Source organism: Bombus vosnesenskii, unplaced genomic scaffold (assembly GCF_011952255.1).
Source record: "Bombus vosnesenskii isolate JDL3184/JDL3185 unplaced genomic scaffold, Bvos_JDL3184-5_v1.1 scf7180000013316, whole genome shotgun sequence".
In the NCBI taxonomy this organism is placed as follows: Eukaryota; Metazoa; Arthropoda; class Insecta; order Hymenoptera; family Apidae; genus Bombus; species Bombus vosnesenskii.
The window spans coordinates 3,553,980-3,576,098 of record NW_022882962.1 but is presented as its reverse complement, the minus strand read 5'-3'; the positions used below and the strand labels follow the sequence as shown (position 1 = coordinate 3,576,098).

Genomic DNA, 22,119 nt, shown 5'->3' with positions numbered 1-22,119 from the left:
AAGCCTGGCATTGTTTTCTTATACTTCAGTTTCTCTTGGTACTTATCGAGCTAGACACTCATTGAAATATGTACTCGTGTATGGCTTAATCCTCGCGGACGTGACCAGCAACGCGTACGACTGCAATATTGCTAGTGTCCTTAGCTTCAAGTCCGCTTCCCGGCGTAGAATAATCGGTATGAGACTCTCTGCGCATCGAATCCTGATGATCCATGATAATGAGTCCGGGATGGATACGTTGCTTAATTCTAACACGGCTTTCACTTGCTCGTCTATCAGGGATCTTTTATTTTAGCATTTTCCAGATTTTTTTTATATGACTGGTAACAGTGTGATCTATACTTTCAAGCTTTCACAATATAATCACGATGGTCGAGTGTCGTTACGATGTTAATGCAATTATGTAATATGATACGTTCATAAGAAAATTCTATCAATGTTCGAATACCTTCGTGAGCTATCGCATGTTGCATATAAGAAAAATACCTTTGGATGGTTGATAAGTAGAAAGAAGATTAGGCAACATGTGCCAAGCTATCTCTGCAATTTCCTTGGCATTATCCAGGCGTACCATCTCTCTAATTCCTTTCATCGCTAAGTTGATTATCTTATCCGAATATCCAGTTTGTATGACAAGCTATTTCCCAAATGACATTGCATCACATTATAATGCACCATTCTTACGATTTCAATAGACCATTGAAGCGAACGTATGATTGATTACCATTAGATAGTGTTGCACAACTTTCCCGCAATCTATGGTCAGCAACGGTTTGATGTCTCCATCAGACTCGACCAACCACAAGTCCATCGCTCTGTTTCGAAGATCCTTTGGGAATTCAGGGCAATTCAAGCAATAATTTAGCAGATCTATGTGATGAGTGTAACAGTCGTTCAGGTTGGAATATTGCAACGCAGTTGCCAATCGTTTCGCGGCTCTGTCGTAATCCTGTTCCGAGCACGGTGATGGATGCGATACGGACGCGACAGCAAACAGAAACCATAAAACTTTTAAAATTTGCGCCGGTGTCTGCTCGGATTTAGGGAGATTGACAGTCCTCACGATCAGCAATTTCAAGCATATCATATAGGTCCTACAATATTTCTATTCAAAATATTGCCACGGTATACAAAAGAAGAAATATCAACATTAATTGATCCTTAAACGCTATCGTAGGTGAAATTTGACCCCATATGAATTTTGTTTTAACATTCTCGCCCTGTTGTAATATCGTCGCAGTGTTATCTGCAACCACTGTGAACAATAGGTTTTTTTTCTCTTCATTTAATATCGAATAACAGTATGACGTGAAATTTCACTTATAATTTCTTTTGACGACAGTTTTTAAGGGTTAACTTTGATTTCGTACTCCCTGGTTCCGTGAAAGTGATAATAAACCAACGTCATTAATGCAATTGCTCTGTTTCCTCGATCATGAGCCATGATATTCTCCCATTGTTCAGTATCTTTTGGTAGATCCACCAGTCCTCGGTGTATTAGATATTCGAAGCTTATTTCTCGATTGATAGGTTGGTAGATCGGCATGGATTTATCAGCTAAATTTGCTACGATCCGCGATAACAGCAAGCAAATGCTACGTCGTAAAATTTCTCTAAAATATCAGTGATGGAAAATCTGACGTTAAGCAAAGTGAATGTTGGAAGATATGGCAGTCGCGATATGACATCATATCAACGAATAAATCCTAGACCATTCACGAAACTTACGGAAGTCTGGTAGTTAACAGCAAGAAGTACTTGAGATATCCGTTGGCGGTCAAGTGGTTTGACAAGTTGTCGCGGCCGCAGCTACTACTCAGCTTGTAAAGGTTGTTCAGACAAGTCACGAGGTTCCTATGGAATTTGACCCTGTCTGTTTCGTTTGACTCCGCGGTCTACAGGACGGAATGAAAGGACCCTTGATGCTCGCATAATTAAATATACGTCGCATCGACGACGTCTATCGAAATGATTAAACTTACCTTAACGTAAGGTATCAACGTGTTCATCATCATGATGCGAATCGTCTTCAGCATCGTTGCTCTAAGTTTCGAAACTTTATTGAACGATCCTTGACTATCGTCTTCCGCGACGCATAATCTGAGGGAAACGAGTTTTTTGTATTTCCATTTTATGATCCTGCATACTGGGTCTCTCGTTTCGTTTAAATCATTTCATGAGTACATATTTAGATAACGAATCGACGTTTCACGTTTGGGGAATTTCATGTTCGTAATAAACGTTCGACTCTTTTGAATGATACAAGAATTTGCAAATTATAAATGATATCGACCAGGTCATAATTAATTTCAAATTTTCGATTATAGAATTTTATGCCTTAAAACATTAATTTCAGTAACAATGATATCCAAGTAATTTAAGTACTTGTACAGCGAATTATTATTCCATGGTTGGGAAACTGAACATCTAATGAATATTCGAGAATTGTGAATAACGCACAGCAATTTACAAATTTTTACTACACTAGGATGAAACATGGTACAATCATGATTAAATTGAAACTTTCAATTTTGCTTTGTTCCTTCTGGCTAGAATCTTTCGTCCAGCAAAAGAAGTAGAATTAATATTAGCAAGCTCACACACTCTCTCAACTTATGAAGCTTTAACTATATAGAAAATATATAGCCTCACCGTGTGACAGAGGCGCAAACAGCACACAATGCATCCGCAGCAAACGAAATCGAGACGTCGTCGTCGCTATACTCGACGATCTCTTTCATTAAATTGAGAGCTTTGTGGCACAGTTCATATACCCCATCATCCCATTCGTCTTCAGCGTTAACGTTTTCAAGAACAAGATTCAATAGCGTAACAGATGAGAACTTTATCTTTTGATTCCAAGAATCTTCCAAGATCAAAGATTTCAAGAGCATCAGTACTTGCCGTGGTACACAAACAATGTCGAAATTCACGTGAAATTCTACCGCTCTAAAAATCATTACGTTTGTACATAATATTTTGTTTCATAAAATTATTTCAAATTTGGTTAATTTAATTACAAATTTTGGACGAAACGTTTACCTGTGAAGTATATCGTAAATGATTGAAATAAGCTTCTCTAATAGTTCGGTTTCTTTGCAACGAGACTTTGCGACGCAAACTGTAACTTTCAAGATGGAGTCCATGGCGTCTGTGGCTACGTGACTTTCGTAAAACTTTCGATATACGATTACCAAGTCCAGAAAATTGAGAATACATCTATCAACGAGAATTATGGGAAGGTTCTAACAAGAATTATTAATTCTATTTGCGTATAACGTATTGTGTGATACATACGGAAGTAGACGATCACTGGAAGTTTGTAGAAGTTCGAATATAGTTGAGAGTATGTCGAACTTGATCAACTTTGAAAGAGCCGCTTCTGTGTTCGCAGCGCCACCACTTTTGAATAAGTTGGATATTCGTTCGATACATGTGATCTACGAAAATTGTTCATTTTTTCTATTTCAATTTATGTTTATACTAATGGTATTTGGTAATAATTATAACATATTGTAGGTTCTGATTACGGCTTTTAGAAATAAAGATAGCAAAATCTTTTTTTCTAATAAAATTCTAACCACATTCTTTTTCCACTTCATTATGCTTAACCAAATATATTTAAAATTTCTACACTAAGATATATTCTAATTGAAAAATAAACATTTCTAAGATATCCGAAGATCTCAGTAATGTATAATTTTCAAATAATGAGAGTTCAAAGCATACTCGTATGATGTTACAAGCGGAGATCATACACGAACTTTGAATGTTTTTCTCACGATACATACCTGAGAATATTCATCGTGTAGCATTAACCTCTCTTTCGTGTTCACGAGCAAAATATCGATATTCTCAATATTTAACTGGAATAAAGGTTCCATTTTTCACAAATAACTGAACTTCCATACGTACGAACACGCAACGTACCGACTAACTACGCGTTTCTTTCAAACTGAAAGTCTTTTCAAGTACCTGCGCATGCGCATAGAATCTGCGCGCTAATACAAACAATTTAAATTTCATTTCGAATATTCGAAGCACTTTCTAATATATACATAAAAGAAACAGATTCATTAAACGGATATTCACGTCAATGGTTACTATATTTTATTTCAAACGTTATTATAAATTATAATACAAATACAATAAGTATAATCGTAATATATTATAAATGTTAAACAATCCTGAGTAATTACTCTACATAAGAGATAATGAATCGTATTGTTATCGATAATCCTTTTCTTTTTATTGTTGTAAATCGCTTCTGTCGACATCAATTAAGATGTAGTACGACATCTTCACTAGAACGCGTCAATATATAATATAGAATACAATAATAATAACATATAATATAAACAATCCATTTTCATATGGAAGGGGTTAATTCTAGGCTATTTATACTTTCTTGCTTCTTAAATTGAAAACGTCATAAACTATACAGTATTAACATCAAAAAATGATAATATCGCGAACCGACAAAAACATTTACACAATGAAAATATGTGGTAATACACAGTGCAATGTGACAACGCCGTATTATATTCAATTATGTGCAGAATCTATACATAACAAGAGCATAAACAAACCATCAAATTCGCACGCGACCGGATCAGCGACAAGTCATAGTTTTGCGCGTTTCCTCGTAAAACGATCGCGTAAAATTGGATAGAAACGATCCAAAAAGAAATAAATGCCAATATCTATGGTCAAAAAAAGGATGACTCGTATAGGACGTAACGCACACTCCTCTAAAACGAAGATTCTATCCAAGAAAATTTTGCCTTCAACTGGAAAGGAAAACGCGCACTCTTCTAAAACGAAGATTCTATCCAAGATAATTTTGACACATTGAGAGGAAAACGCGCGTCCTTCCGCGAAGCAAGCGTACAAATATTTTCAACTACGAAGAATTAACGAGAAACAGTGCAAAATAGAAAAAGAAAGTAAGTAGAGGAAAAAAGGAAAGAAACGATAGAAATAGAGAATAAATCTTACGCCCCTTGTCTTCTCTTGCCGCGACAAAATATCATCGTTATTTTTTCGCTTTAACACACTAACTCATCTTTACAAAACAAAATAATAATAATAATAATAATAGTCACGAACGACTTGTCAACAAATGAAAAAAGAAATAATTGAAGCCTCCCTAGAAGACGAACTTTGAGCCGATCGTCGATTAAAATTAGCCCCCTCGTAAAGTCACAAGATGGCGAACAACAAATCTTACGATTGTACAAAATCATTTCATCGTTTCTTTTTCTTTTTTATTAAAACGCAAACGCAACGGTCTTCATGAATTATTTGTCAGTACACTTTCACACCGATACATTTATGTGTTACATTGCGTTAACTACCACGACACTTGTATAAATGACTCACAGTACGGTAGATTGTTAATTATCCGGACTTTCGATCTCACTGATTCGGATATGTCTAAAGATTTCTATATTCGAATCTCTGAAGTGAATCATATCTTGCCAATTTAATTACTGGTAATTCGTTCGAATAATCGACATTCTACTGTACTTTCATTGCATCTGCCGCTTTCTTTGCCGTTTCTCGTCATTTAAAGAATATTCCATGAAAATATTTTGCCTCTTTTAGATAGTTACTTTACCATAATCTCAGTGAAGATTCAATTTCTTGATATATTCAAGCGCTACTCGTTGTAATTCGAATTTGAACTCGAAGCGCTAAGAAAAAGCCAAAGAGAAATTCGAACAAAACGGGTTCAGACACCGATCAATAATCGCATGACTTCCTTTTATGCAATCACGAATAAAGTGACGAGAAATGGCAGACAGCTGAAATAATGCCCCAGAAACGCACGTCGCTCGCGAAAGTCGATCGAAACGACTACTACTCGGTCCTACGGGAAAAAATTCACGTATCGAAAGTTTAAATGCGTATCAAAGGACCAGCCTCATCGAGTGGTGGCCTGGTAAATGGTACCCGGTAAAAATTCTATCGATATAAATCGGAAGAAAGACAGTCCCTTCGAAAACGACCTATCGTTCGCGATAGGCGTCCAACCGTAAAGCAGAACTCGCGAGCCTCGCGCGGGACCCGAGCCTCGTTTCGGCTATTGAATCATGTTTACTTGATAAACATGCTCAATATCGTTACGTTACGACGAGCATGATCCCGGGCGACCGTATTAATTGACACGAACATTGCTCCATTTTATCATCGAAGCTCTATTTGCTATGGCAGTGACGAAATGCTTGCAAATTGTCATCGAAAAAAAAAAAAAAGAAATAACATAAACAGTTATTTCAACACTAAAAAAAGAAGGAAATGCTAAAAAATGCCGTATGTTCAATATGTGACAATGCAAGTCGAAATCCATGGGTCTTCCTTGAGGAAGATTTTGAACGAGCAACTATTATAGTTTAGCACCAGTTGAAAACGATTCGTACGAATTAATTTGTGTGTGTGTTTTTTTTTTACATGGAGTTACTACCCATGATACATTCGACGATGCGCGTAATCTTGAAATTTCAGCAGACCAATAGGATAGTGATACATTCTTAATTAGCAATTCAGAGCTCGAAACGTTTCTTCCTCTCGGCGACCATGCCCACCGCTGGTAGTGGAGGGTGGAGCGTATGATGATAACTCGGCGTGGGCGTTGGAGGCAGACTACGACAACTTCTGCTGGACCACCTCACGGCTGGAGACCTCATCAGCTCTGCAAACAGAATTCTATCTTATTCATTGTCCAGTTGACTGATCCCTTTTCACCCGTGCTACCCAGAACACTAAATGCGCGTGGAGATAGAAATCAAAGTACGAAGGCAAACTTAGATAAAAAGAGCAGTGTATATACATACGATCGAATCAGGTTCGTGAATGTGCATCAGCAATGTATAGCCCACAACGTACAAGTAATAACGATAAATAATCCAATTTGAAGTAGAATAAATAAGATAAGAAAATTTAGGATCAATTATTTACCATCTGAATACACATAAAGGAACCTGTACTTAGACGAAAAGCTGGCAAAGCTGAAACTGGACCCAAGCTACTGAGCTACCAAAATAAAGAAGACCAAATCAAAGCAACGTTTTGAAAAGAAAAATGAAAAAAAAAATATGAAATGAAGTGCGGATAAGAGGCGTGTCGAAATAAAACAAGCTGGTGAAGTGCGTCGACGATGAATTCGTTGAAAGATTTTCCTTAATTGGCAAAAAAGAGAACGGACCTGCAACGGAGAGAGCTGGGGGTTCCGGGGTGAGGCGGGACGCGCGAGGATCGTTGGCATGGAAGCCGTATGCCTCCGAGTGTTGCTGTTTTTCGATTTTGTTGCTGCCCTGCCAGCCACTGCCGGCGCTGTCGACTCGCACCTCTGCTGTGCCACCTTTCGTGTGAAATACAATTTTTTCGAAATACGATTAACCCGGTTTGCACAATCCATTTACGCGTGTATTTCACTTGTTTTTCTTTCTTTCTATATTTTTTATACAACTAAATTACGAATTATTTTCGAAACAAATATAATTCGAACGAACGTTCTGGATTACTGTGAGATTTTTTTCTAATTATAGAATGATTTCTGAAATTTATTAATTTTACTACGTATACAGTTGAAATTTTACTTTTCTTAGCTTCGCTCGTAGATTTCTTGTATTTATCAAATAATTGAAATATATATAAAGGAATTTTGGATAAACTCAGAAACCATGAAGATTGAAATTATATTTTTTTCGATCAGTCTTACTGCCACCGATGTCCCTTAATTATTTTCAGACGATACGACGGCTAGAAGGGTATAATGATTTTCTTAGAGTACCTACTATGTTCCCAATAGTGAAGCGACGTTACTCTTACAAATATATTCGCAGAGTTTGATGCTGGTGTTCGGAAGCACGTAGAAATCTGTGTAAAAAACTTGGCATTTCGACGCGTGTATACTGCAGATTGCAAAAATAGGATCTCCAGTAAGAAAGTGTAAAAAGTTTTATTAAAAAGATCCAGTTTATAAAAGTTCTGTGGTAGAGATATATTCCACGCGCTTCCAAACCTGTTAATAGTACAACTTGAAAATTATTATGCGCACAGATTAGACATTGAAAGAGTACAAAATCACATTCATGAGAAGGCGGGGTTACTTTGCGTTACACCGTTAAAAGGTCTCTTGGTTAGCAATTGGTTAGACAACTTTCGAGTAAGATTAATATCTGCGCTTCGTATCGCTGCTTGAACAGCGATCGTACGCTTGTCAAATCGAAATACAAATCGTCGTCGAGAAAAACCGGACGAAACAATCCGCATCAACATTCGAATCTCGTCGACACGTTACACATGTAAATAACAAAACGATTATTGCACAACAACGCGATTGTACGCGTTAGTCGTTGAGAATTTGATCGATTAATTCGATTCGACGACAAACACTAATAACTATAACAGAATTAATATGTTCGAAAGTGGTTAATTTATAGGAGAAAGCACTCGGTTAGTCTTACGTTTCCCACATCTCTTTCTTGGTAACAAATTTCAAAAGCTTTTTCTTACGAATTGTTAAACAAAATACAAAGATCTCGATACACGCTTTAGCTAGTTTTAGTCATGCCATAGTCCGCTAAACCGTCAACGAACGAATCGTCGAAAGGAAAAAAGCAATGAGACAAACTCGACTCGATGTCCATCCAACGCGTATGAATATCTCGTAAGCCTAATGCAGCTAGTATGCATATTAGAGAGAAGCAGGAACGAGTTCGAGGAAAAGGAGGAGGATCGAGAAACGGCGGCGATCCGCCAGAAGCGTTTCTTTCTTTTTCTGATCGGCTTCTTTTTTTCCTCCCATTTCACCTTTCTTCTGTACCTTGATACTGATGGGGCAGTCCGGTCCTTGGTCTCAGGCTGTCCCAAAGCGGCGATGCCAGGCCGTTACGCTCCTGGCTCTTTTGCCCTAAGCTCACCTCTTTCCTATCGTGCGACGGCACGCCAGAACTACTGCCCGGCCTAACCAAGTTACTCGAGTAAGGCAACGACACTGACTTAACGCGTTCAAGCTTGTACGAGAACGCGGCCTGCTTGTCCTGCGTGCTCTTTTGCAACGTGGACAGCGAGCTTCTCGGCCGTTCGCCGGTCGTTCTCTGCTCCTCGCTGCTCGCCGCTCTGAGCAGCGGCTCGTGACTACTCCGGACACGCTGCGGCGAGTAGCTTAGCGACGGAGATTTCGATGACACACCGGACGTATCACGAGGAGCCTCCCCATGCTGTTAGTGAAATATCGAAAATATAATGCGTCAGTGCGGCTGGTATATGGGGGTGGGTTAACACGATCGTTGGAGATCGATGCGCGCCGGGGCAATCAATTATGGGCTACTCACGATCGGTCAGATAGGTACAGTAAAACCTCCGTCAACGCTGCTCCTAATAAGGATCTTGAATATCTGCTATCGTTACGTATCGTAAAATATTAAATCATTATTTTAGGGGTAAGATGTATTTACTTTTGGTTACCGGTAGGATGGCAGCAATTTTAGTGTTATGTTAAGTACTTCAATTAATCTAGTGCCTTTATATTATGCCTTTAGATTAGAAAGAAAGTAGATATGTTTTTAATGGTTAAGTTTATAACTGCATAATATATGAATGAGATTTTAATTTTGTTTAAAAAAGGCACTCGATTAATTTACAATACATTTGTATATATTTCATACGAATAAATCAATATATTATAAGCGATCTTTCGAGGAACAAAATTCATTGAATGAATGAAAAGATCTTAATAAGCATGGGGTTAAAATATCTTTTTATTCCTTGCCTACCAATCGAGGATTAAATATTCGCGAACGGTTAAAGCCTGCGAACACAAAAGCTTTTCTGTACCTAACTTCATCTTTAGCTTATGACTACTATTTATTTACAATTGTCAGTTCTTTTTCGTTATCTAGAAGCGCTTGCTCGAAACATTCGAAAGGGTTGGGCGCCATAACATGTAACTGCGGCGGAGTTAATTAATTTAGTATCGTACATTTTTGTTAACCACATCTACGCTGTAAATGGGGCACGTTCATGGCGACGAGAGCTATCAAAAGTTTACCTTCATCTGTTGTAATCGATGAATTTCCTCCCTCGGCTCGACAATCTCGTTGTCCCTGCCCCTCAACATTTGCATACTGTCGTTGATCGTACCATCGTTCGTTTCTAATACCAAATGTGCCCTCAGCTGTTTGTTTCTCGCGTCTAGTTGCATGATGTGCTGTTGCGCTTGAGCAAGTTGTTTGGTAAGGGATCCTACTTTTTCCTCCAGGGCTGCAGATTCCACACACTTAGAGGAATATTTTGCAGATAACGAAAGAATTTCCTGCTTTATCTCCTCCATCTCTTCCCTATAAATTGATAAATATTATTTAATAGTCAGAGATATCTAAATTAAAAAATATATATCATCATGATAAATTCATGGATTATTTAAAATTTACAGATATAAAATAGGAATTAATTACATACTCGTGTTCTTTATGAAGCACGCCAATGTCCTCGCGTGCCTGCATTTGTTTAATAAATTCTTGCTTAAACTTAGCTATTTCCTTCTGCACTTCGTGTTCGTGCGCCTTTCTCATAGCATCAAGAGCCGCAAGAGTGGCCTGAGTCTCTTCTGATAATGCCTGCTCTTTCTCCACCCTTAGATTTTCCAATTCCTGTCGATGTTTCTCTTCCATCTCAGAAATAATGCGTCTATGAGAATTCTCCATTGCCAGCAAACCTTTTTCACACAACGCTCGCAATTGCTTGATCTCTTCTTTATATCTCTTTCTTGTTTCTGCATCTGTGTCCAATTCCGCGCTCATGGATCGTTGATAAGCTGCTCTAAGTTCGTTCACGTGAGCAGAGTGCTCAGAGTCCATAGCGTTCAGTCTATGTTCTAATTTTCTCGCCTTTTCTCGTAGACTGGCCGCTTCCTGTTCGTACTGAGATGTTAGAGATTGTCTCTGATTGTCTAGTTCACCTTTGATATCCAGCAAATCCCTTTCCTGATTGCGCTTCAATGTCTCCAACTCTTGATTATGCTCGGCTGTTATCCTATCGATGGTTTCTTGCAATTGGCCACACTGTTTGCAAGTCACGCTATTCATGTAGTCGCTCAGCTTCTTGATCTGCTTGCGCAATTCCGAGCATTTTTCGCACACACTCGACCAGTCGGTGATGGTAACCGTCGGCGACTTCGTAGGCCACACGGTATTTTCGTTATTTTCGCTCAATTTGCCTCGGACGCGTTTGCCCAATTCAACTAAGTCTTCTTCTAGGTAGTGCAAACTCTGGCCAACGTTCTTTATCTGATCCTTCGAAGCACGCTTTGAACCGAATATCCTTTCCTCGCAGTCCTTGCTAAACTGTTGATAAAGGTAACTGTACTCCGCGTCGAGAATCGGATTGCTTTGGAACTCGTGGTCGTCCGCTTCTAGCAGACTTGAAAGGACGTCGTCGTTTCGGATTAGACTAGATACGAAAGTCTCCCCAGGGAAGATCGTCAATTGTCTCGTATTCTCCTGAAGAAGCCCGATTCTGGCGTCTATTAAAGCTTTGTGCGCGATCACGTCCGCGTATTCCGTTAACAACTGCCGGGACTCGTACTTCGATTCAACTATCGTCGACTTATTCTTCTTCAGCTGATGAAGGCATTCCTCGTACACGTCGGATAGCTCGCGAGTAGAAAGTTCCATCTCTTGACGGAGTCTGGCCTGCGCGGCATCGATCCAAGATTCCAACGTTACGTTCTCCGCGCCCTCAAAGTTGAGACAAGCATCGGTGATGCTCGTGATGTTCTGTTCGTACATTTGGCCGCAACGCACGATCACATGAGACACTTCAGCTTGTACCAACTCTTTGCTAACCGTTTCTTGAGCCAACGCCCACGCTTCGCGAATTCGTCGATCTTCCAGTAATTTTTTATTCGAGTTGGTCACCTGATGTTTGTTCAAATCCTCTTGCTCGGACATGCTCAACGTTTCGGCGGCCAGTGCTTCTGCGAGCTGTCTCAACTTCGTTTCTTTGTATTTCCGTACGATCTCGTTCACCTCGCATTGTTTTTGCAGCAGGAAGTTCAAGCTCTCGTTACGAGCTGCGGACACCTCCTTGGTCGTCGTCTCCGTCGCGGCCACGCCACCTACTAGTACTAACTTATTCGCTAACACTCTAGTAAGATACTGAATGTAACTGGTGTTTTGGTACGTTTTGGGCTTAGTTCCGTGAATCTTACGCATTAAGCTTGAGGCAAGCTGACTAGTTTCGACCAATTCACTGAGAACGGCACTCCGGTCGAATGTCCGGCCGATCGCGCACTTGATCTGTCTCAGAACGATGAACTCGAACGCCACTCTCTCCGCGACCAGCTTCATCTTCTCTCTGTCGTTTAGTTGGCCGTTCTGCTCGAGCGTCTGCCGTCTCTTCGTGAGTTCGCTCAATTTATCTTTAAGTATAGTCTCTAGTCTAGATACCACTACGCCTACTGACTCGGTCACTTGAGCGCTAGCTTGGTTTTTCTTACATTCTAAACACGAGTCCAGGATGTCGTTCACCTCGCGCAAACACTTCTCTGCTTTATCCTCCGCTTGTGTCGAACCTAAACACTTCTCCAGCCTCCTCTTCGATTTCGACACCACCCTCTCCAATTTCCTTAACCTCGCGATGATCTCCAATGAAACTTCGCTGGTGGAGGATGCACTGATCTCGCTACACTCGCTGGAGTCTTTCTCAGCGTCACTCGCCATATTTTCTGTAACGTTCGCCACCTTCGTCTCTAGAGTGCTGAGTCTGATCAACACTTTCATCGGTTCGGAACTAGTTGCACTATCTAGCGATTTTCTTCTTAATCTAGTACGATCCAGACTCTTTCCGTCCCTTCTCTTCTCCTTCTTTGGGTTAGGACTCGACTCCTTCGAGCTGCATCCAGTTGATACTGGCGCACTGGTACCTTTTCCACGTTCTATAGCACAGATCTTGTTCTCCAGATCCAGCAGCTTGTCCTCCATCTCTTGCGAGATCTGGAAGGACTCACGACCCTTCAACGACAGCGATCTTCTTTTATCTCTACTTTCAGCTTTAGTCAACTTCTGCTTCAACGTTCTCACTTGTTTCTCGCTAGCTGCAAGCTTGTTCGTCAAATCTTGAATCCTAGCTGCCATTAACTGCAGCTGGGCCTGGTTCGTCTCGCTGACACTCGCTGCGTCCTGCTTGTGAGCAAAAATCTCTAGCTCCAGTGCGTCCTGTATCGCGTGCGCTTCACGGAGTTCCTTGCGCATCGCGCGTATCTCCAGGATAGCTTTCTCAAAGCGGCTTCTCAGTTCGTCATATTCTTCCACGATCCTACGGATAAAAGATGCAAAAGATATAATATGATTTTCAAACTACTTGTAGCTATATACAACAATTTCAGATATGTCTTTATTACCTTTCCTTATCAAGAGTATCAAAGTCTAGGTCTAACTCAATATTCGTTAAATCACTGAGAGAGTCGAAGCTTCTCCCGCGCTCCCTTGAAGAAGATAGACCCCCTTTATCTTCCAATTCTCTAACTTTGCTATATAAACGCTCGTTTTCGTCTATTCCTGCATAACAACACGATAAATGTATAAAACATATAACAACATTGTAATAAATGATATTAACACCACAACAATTTTATTTCAAATTCAACATACCTTGAGACAATCTGTTACTCAATGAAGTAACCTCCGACTGCAAATGTTCAACGGTTCTATGACTCGATGCCAACTCTTTAGTAAGCATCTCGCAGCGTTCACTCGTCTCCCTAAGAATAGCCTCTGTCTCCAGCAATTTGCACTCCAACACCTCTTTATCTCTGTTGTACATCTTCTTCATCTTCTCCAAGTCCTCTAAATCCTTGTTCCTCTGTTGCTCTGTTCTCTGGATGGTATTCAATAGTTCATCGACTTGCTTCTCCCTAATAGAAGCTTCAGCCTTTTGCTGTCTCAACCTGGACAACTCCTTCTCCGCACTAGCAACATCCGCTCTCGCCGCGTTCAGCTGCGACTTCAGACTCTCTATTTCATTTTCTTGACGCTCGATAATGACTAGTAGCGTGCTTGGGTGGGATTGATTTTGATCCAACTGATCGCGCAACATCGATACCTGATTCTCCAACAATTCTACGATCAAGGGACTCTCGTTGGCGCTCGAGAGGCAACTATTGTTCTGCATGTGTCCATTATGTTGGTCCTCGTCTTCTCCAAGTTCGCAGCAAGCCATCATTAGATCTTCCGACCTCACGCTGTCCAACGTACTTCTTCTTGAGCTTAAAGGCGAGCTACAGCTTCTCTTGTATACTCTAGATCTGGAGCTTGATCTGGATCGTGCTTTTACTCGGGATAGAGCTGTTCTTGTCAACGGTGGTGACGGGGGTAATTCTGACCATTCATGGTTTGCTGAATCTGACCAGCTTGATCCCTTCAGTCCACTGGGCCAATCACCGTTTCTTACGAGAGGTGGTGACACTGGGACTTCTGACCAATCACCGGACTCTCTTCTGCCACCCTCGGATGCTGTTCGATACTCCTCGTCCGAAGAGAACAGCACTGAGCGTGGCGTGACCGAGGTCGATGGAACAACCGAGTCTCTCTCACGGTCCGTAATGGATCTAAAATTCAAATGTGGACTTGAATAAATTTCAAAGCGCTTTAGACTATGGGAAACGCTTGGAAGAATTTTATAAACAGTGGAGTTGATCAGTTTGGCTTCTAAGAAGCTCATACGAATCTTTTTCCCTTATTTAATCAATTATATTTCGCCTCACTTACGCAGTAGGTGATTGAGGCGTGTTATCCTGCTGTCCATCTTGACAAACGGTCAGAGAATCGTTGCTACTGTCAGGATCTGGTAAATTGGCAGCCCTCCGAATGGCCGACATCCAACTGGCTCGTATACCAGCGGTGACCGCGGACAACACGGTCGATCCTCGATCATCCCAGGCCTTGAAAAATGCGCAACAACCGGACTAGAGCAAATCATCGGATAAAACAGAGCACTATGAAAGCAGGTAACTGAAATGTTATCGTCTATGTGGGCCAAACAGCGGGATACAACGGATGACAGAGATCAGTGACACGAATAAACGAAGAGTTTCAAGATCTGTTCTAGCGTGAAATTGAGTTAGCGACTTTTTCCAGCCACTCCCGCCACGGAAGTTAATTCCGGCGATCCAATTGACCAACCAGCCTCCGGCGGATTCATAGTTAATTATAGGTTTCGACGATCTAATTCAACGATTCTTCAGTGTTACGTTACGTCCTCGCTGAAGCAACAAGGAATTTTTGTTGCTTGTCGTTGCTGCATGTTCCAGACGCTGTTCGACAAATATCAACTTGTGGAGATATTGTCCATCATATCGAAGCCACGTAATCAGAGGAATATTTCGTTTTTGTTTCGATCTCAAAACGATATGTCGTTATGGAACATTATGAATCGTTATGAAACATCGAGCAACAAACAATAACTTTTTCAAGAAACATAAAACATGAACAAGAGGTTCGTCGTTGGTTTAGTGAAGACGAGGTCTTACGATTTTTCCTGTTACACATCTCGCGAAGCTACCAAACGCTTAAAAGTCGGTCCAGCTAGTAGACAATGTAAACCAACTCGTTTTGTATTGTATCTGCCTCTACGAGGATGAAAAAAAAAGGATGGAAATTGCAGCTCCCGTAAGGTCTGTAACTGGATTTCCGTTGACCGATTCTTTCTTTCATGCGGAATGTTAATTACCGTAAATCACCGCGTGCAAATCCACCGGTCACACTCACCACGGTCTGGAATCCATAATTTCTTGCGACTTGAAGGGGCGTGACGGCGGTAACGGTATTCAGATCTATGACACCGTCCATGATACCCTTATCTTCCGCGCAAGGATCACGGTAGTACATGAGACCGCAACCGCGCAACACGAACCAATGCTTGTTCCATTCCTGAAGAATACACCACTCGTTACGTATATTAACCTACATTCGATGCTACCGTAAGGTTACACGAGAAATTGTCACGTTTGGTAATATACCTTGTTCAATCCTTGCTTCATTAGCCAGCCTTTCTTGATGTTTAATAAATCCTCGGCAGGCAGATCAACCCTCAGTTCGGACGTAGGGGAATATCTTATCCCCGAAATGTCCAGGCCACATCCGTCTGGATCACCTCTGATCTGTATATGGTATTAACGACGAATTTTTATTATCCTGGCTCGTAAAAGACATCTACATCGAAGTTATTTAGAGTCATGGAGTCATTTAACTTTTTATCGAATACTTTATCGATACTTTTTATCGAATACTATCCTAGATTCTGAATTATACATTCTCCATTTTGAGCAATATATCTTTCTTGAAACCTTAATCTATATCTTTTGAGCAATATATCTTTCTTCGAACCTTAATCTATATCTTTTGAGCCCTGTCCTGTACTTTATACTTTGAATGGTAGTATATTTTTCTTTCGAATCTAGTTTATATTTTAAAGCCTACTCTTGACTAATATACCAGAGTAATGCTTCTTTTGAAATCTTAAAAAAGAAAACCCATAACGAATGACGATGTGAAATGACAACTCCAAATCCTTCAACAGGTATAGAAACTCGAGACTCACGAATTTGTCCTGATACGCCGCGTTAGCTGCATCCACCACGTCCCTAGTCGGTTCGGACGTTCTCGGTTTGATCCTCCTGACGCGTGGCTGGGTCAAAGAGGCAGCAATATCCCGCAATTTTCCCTCTCGTTCCCTCTCATGCTCCAGCATGATTCTTCGACAGGCGTCATCGTCTGAAACATACGTCGAATCGTTCACCATTTTCTGCTCCATTCGATAGAGTCATTCCGCGTCTCCCGTTACGAGACGATAATGACAGGCTAGCCGCATAATGGTCATGATCAAGCAGCAACGTAGCAGCAACAGCGAGAAACGCGTTTCCGGGCTTCTATCGTTCTCTGGCTGGTCGTTATCGAAAATATTCGTCTTCGACTTAACGAATTAAGTTCTTTTCAGTTGGAGTAAAACCTTTAGCATGTGGCGATGTTGCCAAGGCCAGACGATCGCTCGGTTAATTGACTGCCGACTAATTAATAACCCAGTCCCCCTTTCACGTCAACGACCAGGCGAGAACGCTTATCGCCCTCGTTTATCCGCGTTTCTATCGACCCATCACCCATCGAATTCTAACCGCCATTACTATGCTAATAACAGTTTTCTACCAGCTACCTCTCTTCGTTGCTGTTGACGTTAGAGAGCATGACGTTTTGACAGGGTGGAAACAATGGGACAGTTTCGGGGAAAATTGGCGTCCAGCGATTCATCGTTCGATGGAAGATTTTACATGTAGCGAGCGATGGAGATATTCCACTTTGGTGAAACAATAAACGAAGATTCTTACGATATTTGCAAATCGGATGTCTAAAGAACATTTTCCGTAAAAAATTTCCCGCAAGAATTTAAGTAATAAAATAGATCAGATTCTTCTAAGTTTTAGATGAGCAGAAATAAATATTTGTTAAATATAAACATTTGTACAATATAATTGAGTACGATATTCAGGAAAAATGTTGCGTAAAAATGATCGGAAAGGTAGGAATTTCTCGATACTCGTCGATTATTCGTATCGATCGCTCAATTATTCGGACGAATAAAATTCGAAAAAGTATACAGATGGAGATTCTAGATTGCACGGCAGCGATCCTGAATTTTACTCTGTTGTAAAAAAATTCGCTAAGTGTATCTTCCCAAGTATTTCGTGGATATCTTTGGACAATCGGCGATCGACATAAATCTCAGAGATCACTGGTGAAGCTGGGCAACGGGTTCCTGGACGTTCGTTCGACGCCAATCTAAATGAAATCTACGGATCAGACGGGAGAGCAGAGATCACGAAGCACGCGGCGAGGAGAACCGGTAGATTTTCTCGTAGATTGTGCACACGCAATTACGCAACGAACGGGAAACGTAATCACACCAGGCGAATCCTTTGGAATCGAAGCTAACTATGCCAGTTAGACCCTTATAAATCTCGAACGCCAGATTCTTTTTTCGGCGAAGAACGTATTGCTTAATCCTTTTTCCTGCCAATCGGTTGATTCATCGTTTAATGACGAATTTCCGTATTGACGTGTCTATCATGTTTGTTCGGAGTCATTAAGCTAATAGGAGATAATGTCGATCGATGAATTTAGGTTGGAAGAAATAACATTGCTGATTAATAATTCACTCAACCGGTTGAATCAAAGTAGAATATGCCTGTTTATCTTGTTTATTTATGAAGTATCCATTAAGCTGTCTAGTTTCATTTCTTGTTGTCTGATCTATTGAGCAAACGTAAGTACGAGCATCTTTAAGAAGATTCAACTTCGATTAAGAATAGCTATGAAAATGATAAATATATTTCAATTTTGCCTCGTCAAAACTCAGCTTTGATTAAGAACTAAATTTTAGAAACGGCTACTTTCATCCCTTCGGTGTAGACAATTGTCGATAAAAAAAATACGCACCAGATATATGTATACCTCGAACGACTGTTCCAGAGAAATTTCTTATGAAGTTAATTAATTTTACGCATTATATCTTTTCTTGTGGAAACGTCAGAAAATATGTATTTCCACTATTAATCAAATTAAAAAAGCGATTCAATCCTGGAAGTCCTGTTAAAACAGACACGCCCAGATTCGAAGTGTTTCTTTGTCAGTACGAAAATATCGTGAAAGTCCTACGAACGTAAAATACATATTGCATAGAGGTACGTAAATAATTATACAGAAACATTGTTACAGAGATCGACTACAAAGCCTATAAAACAAATCAGAGACCTTTACCATCAGAATTCTCAACTGACCCAATTCCAAGAACCTACTAATCTCTTAAACTATCAATTATCCCAATGATTCCTCGAGAACGCCAGTTTTCAGGCTTCCAAGTCTGAAGCCCCGTGTTCTAAACCTTCGACACACCGTTACTAGTTGAACATCCTTCGCCCTAAACGGCGAACCATCGAGACAAGTTCATCGTGAAGCAGACAGCTGAAAGATATCGTTGTCCACGCGCGTTCGATCGGAATTAGGCTTTTTCACGTTGGGATACGCTAATAAACCGACCGCAAGAAGCTAATTCGATAATGATGCGTGAACAAATTGCAGCGGCTAACGGTGTAAAGCACGCGCAGTTAACGCGAGGCGATTGCACGATTTTTAGAAAAGGATACACCGTTTGCCACAACCGGTTCTCCATCGACGAAAAATTCACTTGTGTTCTTCTTCTATCGATTAAAACACGGCGCCACGCTTCTTCGTTTATTCGTTTGTTCGTTCGGCGAGATTAATGAAAAATATGCGATCATAGAGAGGGGAGAGTACTACGATAAAAATAGACACGTTCCGTCACAAACTAGCGTGTGAGTAAAAAAAGTTAAGTGTTGCGACCTTTCAACCAGTTGGCGATCGCTTAAATCGTAACTGTTCGGTGGGGTCGCGAACCTTGAACAATATTCACGCTCAAGGTGAAGCGTTGATTAAGAGTTCTAGTACGATAGTGATTTTCTTGAACGTTTATTTCAAAGTGTTTTATTCTCTAACCTGTGCTGACTGGTGCTTATATTCCAGGTGTCAGTATAGGTAGTGCGTTTTCGTCAACGTTTTCTACCAGGTGGGAATTTATATCTGTTCGATCATGCGACTGTCGAAATGTCGTGGGCATCTCGCAAGTTGTGCGTTTCTCGTCGAGGGTTCGCAGCGTAACGTCCCGTTAGCGACATCGTCGCGTGGTCTATTGTCGAGTTCTCAACTGTTGTCAAAGTTTATGACACGTTGTTTGCTATTGTAGGGAGCCGACGAGCGCTCAAAATGCGAATTAAGTCGTCCACGTGGTCCGAATTGTAAACTTTATAACGTGCAATGTGAAAAAATTCGAACTTGTCGAAAATAACAGGTGTGTCGTCCGTATCGTAAACTTGGGATAATCTTCTACCCTAAACATGGAGAAATTTACAGAATTTATTGAGACGACTAAATACACGGTTGAAGCTGTTAAACTGATCATAAAGAGCCCTATACCGTTTCTGACGTTAATAGCTTATGATCCTTCTTGATCATTGTAACTAAATGGATGGGAAAAAAGACAGTTGCAGCGCTTCGAATCGGCTGGATCGATGAATTTTTTTCATCAAATATGATTTAACGCCTCTTTTGGGCATAATGATCAAACGCGAGGATATTGTTATTGCCTTTTATATGAAATCATCAGGTTTTATAATACCACGTTGGATATTCTAAATTACGGTTTGCAATGAAATCTCCTTCATATAGGATCATGCTACTGATGAGTTATAGCAACAGTAAACTCGCTCTCGCTTTAACAAACACAGAAGGTCTTAAATATTTTAATACAAGAGGAATATTTGTAACGAAATACCCTGTTATTGAAAGTACACGTTGAAAATGTCTTTAAAAATACAATGATTATATTCTCGCAAGCAGGGAAAATATTCGATATTACCTTAAAATCGCAAAATAAATTGATACGGGGGAGGATACAGTACGAGAACCCTTTTAAGCAAATAAAGCTTCACAGAAAAATTGTCAGGGAATTTAATCGGCAGACAAAACACCCGCTCCGTGTTTGAAGTTGGCGAACACTCGACCAAAGAGTGTCTCTGTCCTCGATAACGACGCGGCGGGCGAAAATTGTTAGCGAAATTAATCAGCAACTCGTGGAGGAGCCTGCTCCCTCGAACGTGATAGGGGATTCCAATTAAACGAGCGAGGGGATTTTCTCTATGTTGTTCCCACCATCGGTATCTCGTACGTGCTTTCCAATCGACGATAAGTTAGCCTGTCGTTTTCAGTGAGCTACGAGCCTTTAATCGCGATATGATTCCCCCTGGCGCTCACGTGGCTACGATTTCTCTGCTTCGTTGCGTTTCTTCGATACAGGTTCCAGCATTAGAACGAATGTCCTGTGTTTCTTGTGTTATTAGAGAATCGTTGGATGTTCCAAGTAAAAGTGAAAGTAACAAGGGGAATAGTTGGTTCGTCGTTTGTACCTTAATTACCACACACCTATAATAACAACATTAACCATTTCTCGTATAATATTCGGTCACGTCGATTTTCTCGTATCAAAGTTTCATTTTAACTTTGATTTTGCTCTCCTATTGCAAGACATTAAATTACCGATTACATTTGTCTATACCGTTTCAATTTTTATTTCGAAGCTCCTTCGCTCATTCTGCGTTCTTTTCGTCATTTTCGACTCAAACTTATTCTTTTAGAATAACAAATTATCTCCAGTTTGGAACAATTGCCGGAAAAATTCTCTCGATCGTAAGATTCTACGAAACACTCCCTTTCTACGAAAGATTTTGTGAAACACTTCGTGATCGCGTGTCTTACGAGATTTAACCAGAACTGCACACTTTTGACCTTGTTCGTACATCGTAAGTTTTCGATCCCAGATTCTCGTCGAGCCACTCTTCCTGTCATTAAAACACAAACGGTAGCGAAGCTTCCCATCGAGATTACACTGTACGATAGAGAAGATAAATGACTGCCAGGGACGAATAAATTCGTGCGGATAGAATCGGCTGGATTTTCACACGGACGGTTCTCTGTTGCGTGGACACGCGCTAACTGTTTTGTTTATGCCGTCAATTGTCACGAGGGAAAATGGGTCAGGTACGATTTAACGCGGTCGCGCGAATCATCGTCGAAGAGAAGAATAGTCGTCGACGACCCAGTTTCCTCGTGCGATTCAATGGGACGTTGTATTGTTGGTTTAAAACCGAATCGCGTTAGCAGATCCGCTTTGCGATCGGGCAACGCAGTAAAATTTCTCTCTAGGTGCACGACCTAATAACGTGGCAATTAAACTCGCGTAAAACCGATTCATAAGCACTTAAATCGGAGAAAAATAATTTACGATAGAGTTTTATGGGAGTGAGACTGTAAAAAAGGAGAAACCACGATACGAATAATTCGATATATAATTGTCGTATAAATTTTCTATTATTTTACACCGACATCAATTAGCAATTTCAGTAATCGTTTAACTATATTTAGATGTCGTTAACGATCCTGCTGTGCCAATTACAGGGATTAAAGCTTCTGCTCGATAGGACCATGAATA

The 22,119-nt window shown here is 40.5% G+C and overlaps 2 protein-coding genes across 9 annotated transcripts in view; both read right to left on the bottom strand.

Moving 5' to 3' along the window:
- The window catches only part of LOC117235517, a 144,610-nt gene extending 140,726 nt beyond the window's left edge, over window positions 1-3,884 (bottom strand). For all 4 annotated transcript variants that reach the window (XR_004493687.1, XM_033497625.1, XM_033497626.1 and 1 more), the window contains exons 1-10: window positions 3,792-3,884; window positions 3,298-3,440; window positions 3,043-3,219; window positions 2,653-2,949; window positions 1,983-2,100; window positions 1,729-1,895; window positions 1,371-1,613; window positions 725-1,094; window positions 487-637; window positions 75-272 (exon numbers count right to left, since the gene is read on the bottom strand). Coding sequence is in view for 3 of the 4 variants with exons in the window: in XM_033497625.1 (XP_033353516.1) it covers window positions 75-272; window positions 487-637; window positions 725-1,094; window positions 1,371-1,613; window positions 1,729-1,895; window positions 1,983-2,100; window positions 2,653-2,949; window positions 3,043-3,219; window positions 3,298-3,440; window positions 3,792-3,884 (1,957 nt within the window). In the remaining variant the exon portion in view is untranslated. The remainder of the gene's footprint in view (window positions 1-74; window positions 273-486; window positions 638-724; window positions 1,095-1,370; window positions 1,614-1,728; window positions 1,896-1,982; window positions 2,101-2,652; window positions 2,950-3,042; window positions 3,220-3,297; window positions 3,441-3,791) is intronic.
- Window positions 3,885-4,251: 367 nt separating this feature from the next.
- The window catches only part of LOC117235362 (protein outspread), a 210,910-nt gene continuing 193,042 nt past the window's right edge, over window positions 4,252-22,119 (bottom strand). The window contains exons 8-18 of one of the 5 annotated variants that reach the window (XM_033497311.1): window positions 16,606-16,778; window positions 16,025-16,165; window positions 15,774-15,935; window positions 14,775-14,971; window positions 13,659-14,614; window positions 13,409-13,565; window positions 10,468-13,323; window positions 10,058-10,346; window positions 8,831-9,227; window positions 7,208-7,363; window positions 4,252-6,694 (exon numbers count right to left, since the gene is read on the bottom strand). In XM_033497311.1, coding sequence (XP_033353202.1) covers window positions 6,546-6,694; window positions 7,208-7,363; window positions 8,831-9,227; window positions 10,058-10,346; window positions 10,468-13,323; window positions 13,409-13,565; window positions 13,659-14,614; window positions 14,775-14,971; window positions 15,774-15,935; window positions 16,025-16,165; window positions 16,606-16,778 — 5,633 coding nt within the window. In that variant the 3' untranslated portion in view covers window positions 4,252-6,545. The remainder of the gene's footprint in view (window positions 6,695-7,207; window positions 7,364-8,830; window positions 9,228-10,057; window positions 10,347-10,467; window positions 13,324-13,408; window positions 13,566-13,658; window positions 14,615-14,774; window positions 14,972-15,773; window positions 15,936-16,024; window positions 16,166-16,605; window positions 16,779-22,119) is intronic. The other 4 variants (XM_033497313.1, XM_033497314.1, XM_033497315.1 and 1 more) reach the window with 4 other exon arrangements.